Source organism: Capra hircus, chromosome 11, assembly GCF_001704415.2.
Source record: "Capra hircus breed San Clemente chromosome 11, ASM170441v1, whole genome shotgun sequence".
NCBI classification, from domain to species: Eukaryota; Metazoa; Chordata; class Mammalia; order Artiodactyla; family Bovidae; genus Capra; species Capra hircus.
In genome coordinates, this window is record NC_030818.1 from 46,343,679 (window position 1) to 46,356,451 (window position 12,773).

The 12,773-nt window shown below is 44.7% G+C and overlaps 1 protein-coding gene across 3 annotated transcripts; it reads left to right on the forward strand.

Annotated features, from left to right (window-relative positions):
• LOC102181965 (interleukin-36 alpha) lies at nucleotides 5,937-10,529 on the forward strand. Of its 3 annotated transcripts, none has more exons than XM_018055331.1 (5): nucleotides 5,937-6,220; nucleotides 6,310-6,433; nucleotides 6,524-6,637; nucleotides 6,797-6,936; nucleotides 9,490-10,529. In XM_018055331.1, the coding sequence occupies exons 2-5, from the start codon at nucleotides 6,367-6,369 to the stop codon at nucleotides 9,703-9,705; spliced, it is 537 nt and encodes a 178-aa protein (XP_017910820.1). In that variant the 5' UTR covers nucleotides 5,937-6,220; nucleotides 6,310-6,366; the 3' UTR covers nucleotides 9,706-10,529. The 3 variants fall into 3 exon arrangements, with proteins under 3 accessions (XP_017910820.1, XP_017910822.1, XP_017910821.1); XM_018055333.1 differs by having other exon boundaries at nucleotides 5,938-6,220; nucleotides 6,310-6,427; XM_018055332.1 differs by lacking the exon at nucleotides 5,937-6,220 and having other exon boundaries at nucleotides 6,227-6,433.

Consider the following 12,773-nt stretch of genomic DNA (forward strand, 5'->3'; position numbering starts at 1 on the left):
TGTCAGTGTTTCCATCCCCAGAGAGTCTTAGCAAGTTTCTGCATCTCCAGAAGTACCCCCAAGTCAATCTCCTCCACACATGGTCCAGGCCCTTCAAATTGCCACTCCTGTGTGAGGTCCCAGGGCAGGTGAGTCAGTGCATGAGCCCTTTAAGAGCAGTTTCTCCATTCTCTACAGCTCTATGGACATAAACCACGTTTGTTTTCATAGACAGAGAATTTGTGGGCTTGTCTCTTTGGCATAGGTCCCCAGGGTTTTAAATACTTTATGTGGAGCATAAACACCTTGCTCTTCAGGGCAAAGTTCCGTATTCTTTTCAGATGTCTTCCACACTTATGGGTTGCCATGTCTCAGATATGGTATTTGGTGAGACCAAGTCTCTGCTTTCTCTACCCATCTCAATGTGGCCTTTTAAATCTTTGTTGTAGATGCAAGTTCAGCTAGCTTTGTAGATTTAGTGTGTCCTTGTGATGTGAGTTCAGGATCTTTGTACATCACCATTTTAAAGTGGAATCTTTCTTTTCTATTTTTAAAAAGTTTTAATTATTTTATTTTTGGCTGCATTGGGTCCTTGTTGCTGCATGGGTTTTCCTCTAGTTGTAGATAGTGGGAGCTGCTCTCTAGTTGCAGTGTGCAGGCTTCTCATGGTGGTGGCTTCCCTTGTGGAGCATGAACCCAATAATTGTGGTGCCCAGGCTTAGTTACTCCATGACATATGGGATGCTTCTGGATCAGGGATCAAATCTGTCCATGTCTCCTGCCTTGGCAGGGAGATTTTTTACCACTAAGCCACCAGGGAAGCCCCCTTTTTTTCTATTTTTAATTATTTTTTTTCTGTTTTTCTCCTCTAACTGAATAATTTCAAATGACCTGTCTTCTGTTGCTCTAATTCTTTTTGTGTTAAATCCAGTCTGTTGTTGAAGCTGCCTATGGAATTCATCAACTTGGTCATTGCAGAGTTGAAGAGTCCTTCAACTCCAGGATTTCTGTTTGTTTTTATTTAATGATTTCTGTTTCTTTTTTGGTCCCATTTTTTTAAGTTCTCAATTTTTAATTTGATTTAATATCCAGCATGACTAGTGGGATATTAGTTCCCTGATCAGGGATCAAACACAGGCTCTTGGCAGTGAAAGCAGGGAGTCCTAACCACTGGACTGCTAAGGAATGCCCTAAACTAATTTTTTTTTATGCATTATGCTTCTAATTTTATTTTGTTTTCTTTGTGTTCTTCTGTGTTCTTTTGTTCTTCTCTGTGTTCTGTAGTTCACTGAATTTCTTTAGAGGATTATTCAGAATTATTTGTCAGTCCATTTATCTCCTTTTCTTTAGGGTCAATTATTGAAGCTTCTCTGGTAGCTCAGAGAATAAAGAATCTGTCTGCAGTACAGGAGATCTGGGTTCAGTCCCTGGGTCAGGAAGATATCCTGGAGAAGGGAATGGCAACCAACTTCATTGTTCTTGCGTGGAGAATCCCATGGGCAGTTAGCTTGGTAGGCTACAGTCCATGGGGTTGCAGAGTTGGACACAACTGAGCAACTACTACTACAACTACTGTTGGAGCTTTATTAGTTTCCTTTGGTGGTGTCATGTTTCCTTGATTCTTGTGGTCTTTGTGGCCTTCATTGTCTGTGCATTTAAGAAAGTAGTTGCCTCTTCCAGTCTTTACAGTATGGCTTCAGAAGGGAAAGCCCTTCACCAGTCAGCCTGTCCAGAGATTCTGAGTAAGGCATCTGGTGGTGTCCATGGGTGTTTGCTGCTGGAGTTCTTGGACAGGCAGGTGGTGCGTGGGTCACAAGGTGACCATACCTGGTGCTTGGATCCACAGGGTTGATCCTTGAGACAAACTACCCTTGCGTCTGAGTTCACTGGGGTTGACCAGGTGCCTGAGTCTGTGATGGTACGCCTGGGACCTGAGTTTGTGTGGGTGGGCATGGATCCTGGGTCTGTGCCAGCCAGTCAGGTCCTGGGGACCACTGGGATGGGTCTGGCATCTGGGTCCACAGGAGCTGAACTGGTAGGGGGCAGGCCTGGAGTCTGGGTTCACAGGAGCCTTGAAGCTGGGGTTACCTAGCATTTGGGTGAACCTGACAACTGGGGCCGTAGGAGTCAGCCTATAGCCTACAGTTCCAAGGCTCATGGGGCCAACCTGGAGGTTGAATCCAAGGGACAAGTCTGGAGGTTGGGACTACGGGATTCAATCTGAAGCTGGGGCCATGGAAGCAGCCAAATGCTGGGCTGGGCTGGACTAGGGTGGGAGTCTGTATCCACAGAAGCTTCCCAAGAGTCCAGGCCAGGGAAGCCAACTTAAAGTCTGAGGCCATGGGGCTGCCTGGTGCTGCCATGAGTTAGGAGCCTGGCTCCACAGGAGCCTGCCTGGAGCCTGGGGCCAATGGTACCAGCCTTGCATTGGGGCAGGCCAAAAGCCTAGTTCCATGAAAGCTCATCTGGAGTATAGGTCTGTAGAAGCCATCTTGGTGCTGGGGCAGTTGGGAACCTGGGGCCATGGAGTCAACCTGGTGCTAAGGCAGGTCAGGAGCCTACCAGAAGCCTGGGTTCATAGGAACCTGCCTGGTGCTGGGTGGACTGGTAACCTGGTTTTGTGAAAGCCCACCAGGAGCCTGGGGTCATGGGAACTGGCCTGATGTTGTGGTGGGCTGATGGTAGAGTCTACTGTGAAGTCAAGTCCTTACCTCACTTTCTTTTGCCATAGGTTAGATGTCTCTTTCCACAGGGGAGGGGTGATGGGAGTAAGGTGAAACTGTCCTTCCTATGTTTTTCAATGCATCTTTTCTTACTTCCATGTTCCACCCAAGTGCTGTAATCCCTCACCTGTGAAGCTCTTGTGAAGGTATTTCAGAGCATGGAGAGTTGTTCAAATGGATGTTTCTGGGAGGGGACAAGCCCTAGAAATTCCTAAACCACCACCTTGTTGATGTCATGCTCTAATTCTTCTGCTGTGTGCTGTCAATTGCCAAATACAAATATTGGCTTATTTTGTTTGATGTATTTTACAGTGTAAGAGATGCTGTTTGCTTCTTCCAAAGTTGCCACTTTTCATAGTTTGCTGTTCTAGAAAGATATTCTTATTCATCATTTGTTTCTTAAACATGGTTAGGACAGCTGTTTTAAGCTCTATATATAATAGTTACAAAATGCGATCTCTGTGTGGATATGTTTTTATTTTCCCTTTCTTTCTTTCTTTTATTTTCTCCCTCACTCCTTCTCTCCCTCCCTCCCTCCCTTCTTTTCTCTTTCCTTTCTTTCTTTTTGCTCTTATTCTTGTTTGTGTGTATGTCTGGTAATCTTCAACTGCTTATGGCTTGTTGTCTTTGGAATGACTTTGCTCGCCTCTACAGAGACTTTCTCTTTCTTTCTGGTAGAAAGTATTTGGCCTAAATGAAACCAAGTATAGTTTGAGAGTACCTGGTTCAATCAAACTGTAAGTACTCCAAGTGAAAATCCTTGTGAGGGTCTGTCCATCATCACAGACTTCCAGGAATGACTTCTTTTCTTTACTACTGCCATCTCTCTTTTTTTTTTTTTCTTCCCAGCACCAAGACAGCCTATCTCATGGGTTCCAAAGGCTAAGGAAAGTTAAGGGTGGGTCTAGGGCTGGTTTGCTTGTTCCTCCCCCAGGCCCAGGCCTACCCTGAATCCCAGATTCTTTCTTTCTATGCTTATGTGACTAGAGTATTGACAGTGGTGTGTTCTATATCAGCACAGAACATATTGTAGTTTTAATGCTGTTTAAAAACATTTCCGGTCCTGATTCTCTAAGTCTGGGGTAGAACCTGAGATTCTGCCTTTCTGGTAAGTTGCTGGTTGTTATCAGTGCCGCTGCTCCATGGACCACACTTTGAACATCAAGAATGTGCAGAACAAGGACGGTTCCATGTGATTTTCCAACAGGTGAACCATAGAAAAATTGAGTTGTGGGGATTATACTTTCAGAACTGAAATGGATTTGTGGGGCTGAGATGACTGTATTAGACCTTAAACTGAATAATGAAGGATAGATATGGATGGGCAAAGGAATTAAATTTCAAGGCAAATTCAGTTCTGGCTAGCTAAGAGAGTAGGGAAGCTTTATCTCTAAACTGTACCCCTATGGAGTTATTTTCTTGCAGAGAGAGAAATTTCCTTCATCATATTTGATTCAATTTCCCTTCCCTTCTACTCCCTGAGCTATCAAGGATGTCATTTCCATATTAGGGAGAGATACAGAGAGGTCTTGGGTTATCTGGTATCACCTAAGCCCCCATCACCTCTGATAATGGTACTATGGGCTAAGTTCCCAGGTCATATAGAGCTCCATGTTTTATAGGATGCAATAAAGAATCTGGAAGGACCACATATCCTATTGACTGTGGTCATGAACGAGTTTGCATTAGTATATGCTGCATCTCGGAGAAGGCAACGGCACCTCACTCCAGTACTCTTGCCTGGAAAATCCCATGGATGGAGGAACCTGGTAGGCTGCAGTCCATGGCGTTGCTGCGAGTTGAACATGACTGAGCAACTTCACTTTGACTTTTCACTTTTATGCATTGGAGAAGGAAATGGCAACCCACTCCAGTATTCTTGCCTGGAGAATCCCAGGGACGGGGGAGCCTGGTGGGCTGCCGTCTATGGGGGTCTCACAGAGTCAGACACGATTGAAGCAACTTAGCAGCAGCAGCAGCATGCTGCATCTATACTTGTGTGTCCTGGATGTTTGCTTCTTTGTACCTGATGGCAGGATATTGAGCCCCTCTTCTAAAGATACCCAGAGGCATTCAGTCCTGTGTAAGGAGCATGGGGGTGATGTCACAAGCTCTGGACTTTCTTCTGCCATTTCCTTCTCAAGGGGACCTTCCCCACCCAGGGATCCAACTAGTGTCTCCTACAACTCCTGCCTTGGCAGGTGGATTCTTTTTAACACTGAGCCACCTGGGAAGCCCCTTCTTCTTAGATAATGGGAATCAACTCGTGCTAAGGGATGCTCTAGGCAGGCCCTTTTTATAGACTCGATTCTGAATCCCAGTTTCGACTCAAACAAACTTGCTGTACATTTAAATGTCACTGCTTCATGACTCCACACTCTGAAGAGGACAGCTCACCAGCTTATCGTGGGCTACCCAGGACAAGATCAAGAAGCAAGAATCTTTGGGGAGGGTAAGGTGTGAACATGAGAGTGTCTTTATGAGGTGAGGTAGGCTGGTGAGGTAGTTAGGAACCCTATGAGAAATGTGAGCACAATCCCATCAGAGGCTGAAGAACCTGAGACATTTATTCACCAATCCCCCCCCCAGTTGGTTAAGGTTGCCCCTGAGATGCAAGCCCTTGACGTGAAGCAGACAGGAGCTGGGAACCACTGCAGATAGTGAACTCAGATGGGCTCAAAGGTCGGGACAGAGCCTCACCAGCACTGCCTGTTTCCCTTTGTGGAAGAGCTAATGCCTGTCTTCTAGCTCAGGGAACAGAGCATCTAGGAGCCACTGCTCTAGAGTCCATGAGGAGTAGGGTGTGCAGGAGCTGACCTTGTCCAGGCAAGGTTTTCCTTGAGTGGAGAAGCAGCATTCACACTCGCTCTGAAAAGCTGGGGGAGCATACACTGGAGTGTTTGTATTTTTTCATCCGAGATTGGCAGGGGATAAGATGACTGGACCAGGAGTGGTTGGAAACTACACAGGCCTTAGGGGAACCCTCCCTTGCTAAGTCTACCTTGAACCCACTATGGGTTTCCACTCTTTAGAATAAGATTCGTGTAACATTTTGCAGCATCATTGCTTAGTCATCGGCCGTGGGACAGTCCCATAACACTCTTTCCTCAAACTCAGTGTTGATGATGATGTTTCCTGGTGACTGCTCTTAAAGACTTGGCATGCCTCCTTTTTCATGGTGCGTGAACAGGTTGCAACCCTGCCCAGTTGATATTTCTTTATATAAAGCCTCACTAAATCTCCCTGGTATCAGAAGCTAACAAATACTCAGGGTGCTGGGAAGTCCTAGCCCCAGTGAGGCAGAACTTCCTCCTTTCTTGATGCGGATCAAAGGCTCGGGCCCTACTGGACTCCATCAGAGCACCTGAGCACAGAAGAAGCCATAGGGACACCGCATCCTCCATAGCTGCAAAGCCTGCTGACCTTTGATCTTTTCTGCTTCCAGACCTCTGGCCTTGGCCCTCCTGTCATCTTAAGGCTCTGGGTTTAGGCCTGAATTTTAGGCTACGTCCAAGAAGGTGAACAGGAGAGGGAGCGAGGTGAATTCTGGGACTGTAGATTCTCCCTGAGGTTGCTGTTGGCTCATTAGCTCTTCTTCTGACTCAAGGTCAAATCGTGGCTTGGGACTGACTCAGATCTTCCTGTGGGATCCATCTGCACATAAATGTCTTCACACCTTGGCAGTTCTAAAACACCATCATCCAAAGGGGATGGAAGAATAAAAGGTCCAGGTTAAGATGTACATGGAAGGGCAAAAAAAATGGAAAGGGGGGATAGTCAGTACCCTCCTGCTCACATTTGCCTTTTGATTTTCTCTACAGTATTATCCAGGGTACACCCGATTCTGGTGGATATTCAGGATATTAACCATCTGGTATGGGTCCTTCAAGGCCAGACCCTCACAGCTGTCCCGAGGAAGGACCAAATGGATCCAGGTGAGTGGCAAGGCCTGTCCACGGCAGTCCCTTTGGCCAGTACTGCTGAGTGTTGCGTGCTCAGTTTTTTCATTTCACTGTGAATAGACTCGTTAACTGGGCTTATCTCGCAGGTTGTGATGAATGAGAGAGTGATCTGTGCTTATGTTGTGTTTCCAGTCACTGTTACCTTAATCTCATGCAAGTACACAGAGACTCTTGAGAAGGGCAGGGGGAATCCTGTCTACTTGGGACTGAAGGAGCCGGAGCTTTGCCTATTCTGCACAAAGGTCGAGGGGCAGCCCACACTGCAGCTTCAGGTGAGTATGGAAAATAAGGGTCTTGTCTACGCCTGACTGGGAGTGAAAGTGAAAGTGCTGGTTGATCAGTTGTGTCCGACATTGCCACCACACGGACTGTAGCCCTGCCAGGTTCCTCTGTCCATGGGGTTCTCCAGGCAAGAATACTGGTGTGGGTTGCCATTTCCTACTCCAGGGGATCTTCCCCACCCAGGGATCGAACCCAAGTCGCCAGCATTGTGGGCAGATTTTTGACCATCTGAGCCATAGTATTTACCCCCAACTAGGAGGAAGATGCACATTAATTTCACTAAGTGCTCATTTGATGGAAAATTTAGCGTTTTAGAATCTTTGTTAAATTTTTATTTTTTAATTTATTTCTAGCTGTGCCGGCTCTTCATTGCTATGCATGGGCATTCTCTAGTTGCTGAGAACAGGGGCTATTCTGTAATTGAGGTGCACAGGCTTCTCATTGTGCACTGAGAGGTGGCGGCTTCTCTTGTTGCAAAACATGGGCTCTAGAGCATGAGAGCTTCAACAGTTGTGGCACACAGGGTTAGTTTCCCTGAAGCATGTGGGATCTTCCCAGACCAGGGATCGAACCTATGTTCCCTGCATTGACAGGCCCGTTTTAACCACTGGACCACCAGAGAAGTACTCTAGAATCTTTTAAAGGACAAACTATTTATTATCCTTATGCATATTTATTTTTGGTTCTTTTTAGGCTGCGTGTATTACGAAATAAGAAAAAATTGCAGGGGTGTTTTAAAAGTAATCTGCTAAAATCATTTGTTTTGCTTTCAAAGTAATTCAGCAAAGAGGAAGGATTTTAAATTTATTCTTGACTATATATATGAATCTCTCTCTCTGTCTCTCTGTCTCTCTGTCTCTCTCTCTCTCTCTCACACACACAGAGTCATCCCTTGGCATCTTTGGGGGACTTGGTGCAGGACTCTTCTATCCTTCATGGATACCAAAGTGGATGCTCAAGTTCCTAAATAACCTATATAATTATGTAATCTATCCTTTAAATCATCTCTAGATTACTTAATAATACCTAATACAGTGAGAACACTATATAAATAGTTGCCAGCATACAGAAAATTCAAGTTTTGCTTTTTTGGAACTTTCTGGATTTTTTTTTTTCCAAATATTTTTGGTCCTCAGTTGGTTTACTCCAAGTATGCAGAATCTGCTGATGGAAAGGGTCAACTGCACATGTGTGAGTGGAATCAGCTGTGACAATTTCAGCAGTTGATTATCGCTAGGTGGATGAGCAAATTAAAACCTGTTTTTGACAGGTGATAGTTTTCAACTTTAAGTGAACAAGCAATTCTCTGTAACAAACATTTTAATAATGCTATTCTCCATTATTTAAAAATATTTTAAGTTATAGGAGGATCACAAACCAGGCTTCTGTGTACTTTAGGAAATCTCTTGATCCCTTGATCTATATATGCTATAGGTTTCCCAGGTGGCCCTAGTAGTAAAGAACCTGCCTGCTAATGCAGGAGACATAAGAGACACGGGTTTGATCCCTGGGTTGGGAAGATGCCCTGAAGGCAGGCATGGCAACCCACTCCAATATTCTTGCCTGGAGAATCCCATGGACAGAGGAGCCTGGCAGGCTACAGTCCATAGTGTCGCAAAGAGTCGGACACAACTGAAGCGACTTAGCTTGCATGCATGTATGCTCTATATCTATATTTATTCTACTGGAAAGAAGAGTGAAAGTGAAGTCACTCAGTCATGGCTGACTCTTTGGAACCCCATGGACTAAACGTCCATGCAATTCTCCAAGCCAGAATACTGGAGTCAGTATTCTGCTATTCCCTTCTCCGGGGGATCTTCCCAACCCAGGGGCCAAACCCAGGTCTTCCCCATTGAGGGCAGATTCTTTACCAGCTGAGCCACCAGGGAAGATCATCTACTGGAGTCAGGAATAAATCTAAAAGCCTTCAGCAAACACGCATAGACAGACACTCAATTTGATGACAAGAGAGACAATAGTGGTTTAATGATGGGCAATTTTGCCCCTGACAAATTTTTCAATGTCTGGTGATATTTTTAGTTGCCACACCTAGGGACATGGGGATTCTGCTAATCTCTAGTGGGTAGAAGCCAGGGGTGCTATTAAACCTCCCAGCATACACAAGACAGACCCCGACAACAAAAGATTATTTTGCCCCAAACATCCATAGTTCTGAGGTTAGAGACACTTGATATGAAACAACTCTATTTAGATTCATGATAACTGTTATGTAACTATTCCTTGGGTTTATAAGAAACAGGAAAATCTATGCTTTGTACTCTCAAAAACATTGATGTCAACACTGTTCTTCTTCAAAGGCTCACATTAAGAACCATTGAAATTAGTGGTCTAAGCTTTCACTCCTAAACTTAACATCTCTAAAGCATTTGGGGCTAATAATTTTTAATGGTTTAATATGAAATAGAGGTGCCCAGGCCTGTTTCAACAGCAAAAACAATCTTGAATAGGAACTGTTAGTGTGCAGAGTGTGGAACAACTCAAACAGTGCTCTTTCTCCCTGGGACCTCCTTCTCGCCCTTTAGGAACGGAATATAATGGATCTGTACCACCAAACTGAGCCTGTGAAGCCTTTTCTCTTCTACCATGACCGAAATGGCAGGGCCTCCAGCTTTGAGTCTGTGGCCTTCCCTGGCTGGTTCATCGGCTCCTGCTCCAATGGAGGCTGTCCTGTGATTATCACCCAGGAATTGGGGAAAATCTACACTACTGACTTTGGGTTCACAGTACTCCAGGCTTAAGGCTGGACTAGGGATGAGGGTTGTTCTCTGCACAGAGAATCTTGTCTTTGGTTTCCTCCATTCAAGCTCCTGCAGTGCTTCTGAATCACAACACTGCAAATCAGCAATACTTTAATTAATTAAGAAAAAAAGAGAGAAAAGTGCTTTGGAGATGAACATTGTCATACCAATCATTCAACAAGGAAAGGCAGAATTGCCAGAATTATGTCCATTTCAATTTGGCGGGGGGAGGCTTGCAGATTCCCCAACTGTGAAATGAACCATCTTAGTCTTAAAGGAAGGAAGAATCTTGGTTAAGCTTTTCACCCAAGAGTATCTTACTGACCTCAACACATCCATGCAGTGACAACATACGCACAACACTGGGCCAAGTTGTGTGCCCTCCGCCAGGAACCATGTGGACAACAGTGCAGGGAAATTGAGGGTCTTTGCTATGGCCATGTAGCTAAATTATGACAACTTGACAAAAATGCTAAAGAAAACTCTACTTAACATACCTGCTAATGATGCTTCAAATAATAAATGAAGGTGATGATTCTTTCATTTGGAGTCCAGATCTCTGGATTTTCAGATATGTTGCTCTGCGGCAATGTATCAAGATCTTTTGGATCCTGGTGGGAAAAAGCAGACAGACAAGTTCCATAAAAGAAAAGACTAAGAAGAAAGCTGGAACCCCATGTGGGAATGGCTTGTGTCTCAGTGAAGTTATGTGCTCTGCTGGTTTGAATGAAGAACTAGTGTTATTTATGAAGCTTTCACCTAAAGTATTATCACTGGATCTCATCGAAAGTTAAATTTGTGAAATAAAAAATTTGCTCCTCTCAGTTGCTGTTATGAATTTAATGACTTTAATGGGATATCATGATCATAATACTGACTCCTCGCATTCATTTAAGTCCTTTTATCATTTGCTCCCATGAAATGATAAAAGCAGGTTCCCATGAAATCTCCCACTTCTAAGAAGAACCCAGTAGGATAGTTGTAGAAGGTGGTGTCTTCCAAAACTCAGGTTTCCCCTGGCTTCACTACTGGGGTGGTGGTAAAAATAAAGCATCATTAGTAGATATCATACTCCATATTTTATGCATAATACTATCACACACCTAACAAAACGCTCCCCTATCCTATTCCAGAAAGAGCTTCTGAGAGTCTCCCGTGGGTTTTTTCCATCAACTCACAGGCCATGATCTGACATGGCATCCACTCAGCTAGAGCATAGTGACAACAAAGACATCTTTTCTTCTACCCTTTATGAAATAACATTTCTTCCCACACCATGTCAGTAAACAGCATTCTCTGTAAATACGGGGATTTCTTTTTTAAAATATTTGTTTATTTAATCTTGGCTGTTCTGGGTCTTCGTTGCTGTGCGGGCTTTTCTCTAGTTGCAGTGCGTGGACTTCTCATTCCAGTGTCTTCTCTTGTTGCAGAACACAGGCTCTAGGGCACACAAGCTTCAGTAGTGCCAGCTTCCAAGCTCTAAAGCACAAGCTCAATAGTTGTGGTGCGTGGGTTTAGTTGCTCCATGGCTTGTGGGATCTTCCCAGACCAGGGACTGAACCCATGTCCCCCACACTGGCAGGTGGATTCTTATCCACTGAGCCACCAGGGAAGCCCAATATGGTGATTTCTAACCTATATCATCTTGTGATTTTTTTTTTTAAACTTTCTGTTATGATTTTACTTGTCCTAAGATTTGGAGAAAGATTACGGAGATAATATTTTTCCAAGCACATTGATGAATTTCTGGGCCCTGCAAGCATTGCCTTGACCTCCTCACCTCATCCTAATATCTTCTGCCTTTCAGCATTTGAGTGGCCATGTTGATGTCAGAGATTCGATTTCTTCCTGGCGATAGCACAAAAATCCTGAGCTTTTCATTCCTCATGGTTTCTACAGAAAGGTAGACTTGTTTCTCCTCTGCCTTTCCCTACGTAGGTAATTTCCCTAGAGCTGTGAGGTGGCCAGAACTCTTAAGAGACTGAAAGGAGCTCTATTAAGAATTACACAGGGGGAATTCCCTGGTTGTCCAATGATTAGCGCTTTCACTGCTAGAGCCTGGGTTTGACTCCTGGTCTAGGGGAACTAGGACACTCTTTCTACCCTCTTCTGATGTCTATGTCAGAAGCTTTCTATATCTCCTTTATACTTTAGTAAAACTTTATTACACAAGAGCTCTGAGCGATCAAGCCTTGTCTCTGGCCCCAGACTGAATTCTTCTCTGGAGGCCAAGAATCCCAGCGTCTTTGCGTGATTCAGCAACAACCTTTCATCTTGGGGACTCATCCAGGCTTCTTCAGGACAAGATGGGAGCTAACAATTCCAGCCTCACTCCTTTGAACTGTATCCTGAAAAACTTGGATAGATTTGGTCCCCAGGGCTTAGAGAAGACACACCTGGTCTTCGTATGTGATACTGCATGGCCACGGTATCCACTGGAGTATGGTGAATGGTGGCCAGTTGGAGGGTCTCTTAAGTGTACTACTGTTTTATAATTAGACCGGTTCTGTAGAAAACAAGGGAAATGGGTAGAAGTAGCTTATGTGTTGCCCTTTTTCTCTCGGCAAAATATGCCAGACTTATGTCCTAATGGAGAAGGAAATGGCAATTCACTGCAGTACTCTTGCCTGGAAAATTCCATGGACTGAGAGGCTCCTCAGAGCCTGGTAGGCTACAGTGCATGGGGTTGCAAAGAGTCAGACACGACTGAGCTACTTCCCTTACACACTCTAGGGGAACTAAGATCCCGCAAGCCATGCAGCAGAGTCAAAACAAAAACAAAACAAACAACAGACAAAACAAAAACAACCTCCCCAGAACAAAACAAATATGCCCCCAAAACACCCCAAAACCCAAAATAATAAAAACCCGAACAAGTATCACCCTGGGACAATGGGCATAAACTGATGCTCTTGGACCAACTGGGGTGAACAGTTGGAACCCATATCAGGCTTCCCAAGAACTCCCTCCCTACACCTTGTCCTGGCTGAGGAGCCAGGGTGAGCCCGAGGATCTCTAGGTATATCAGTCATCCAGCTGAAGGTGAAGCTCCTAGTCTCCTCTACCTG

Excerpts from the sequence above, each read along its gene's own strand:
- LOC102181965 (XM_018055331.1), top strand. The coding sequence starts at position 6,367 with ATGTCTTCACACCTTGGCAGTTCTAAAACACCATCATCCAAAGGGGAT. Across the intron at positions 6,434-6,523 it reads TGGAAGAATAAAAGGTCCAG|TATTATCCAGGGTACACCCG; the intron begins GTTAAGATGTAC and ends TTTTCTCTACAG. Across the intron at positions 6,937-9,489 it reads AGCCCACACTGCAGCTTCAG|GAACGGAATATAATGGATCT; the intron begins GTGAGTATGGAA and ends CTCGCCCTTTAG.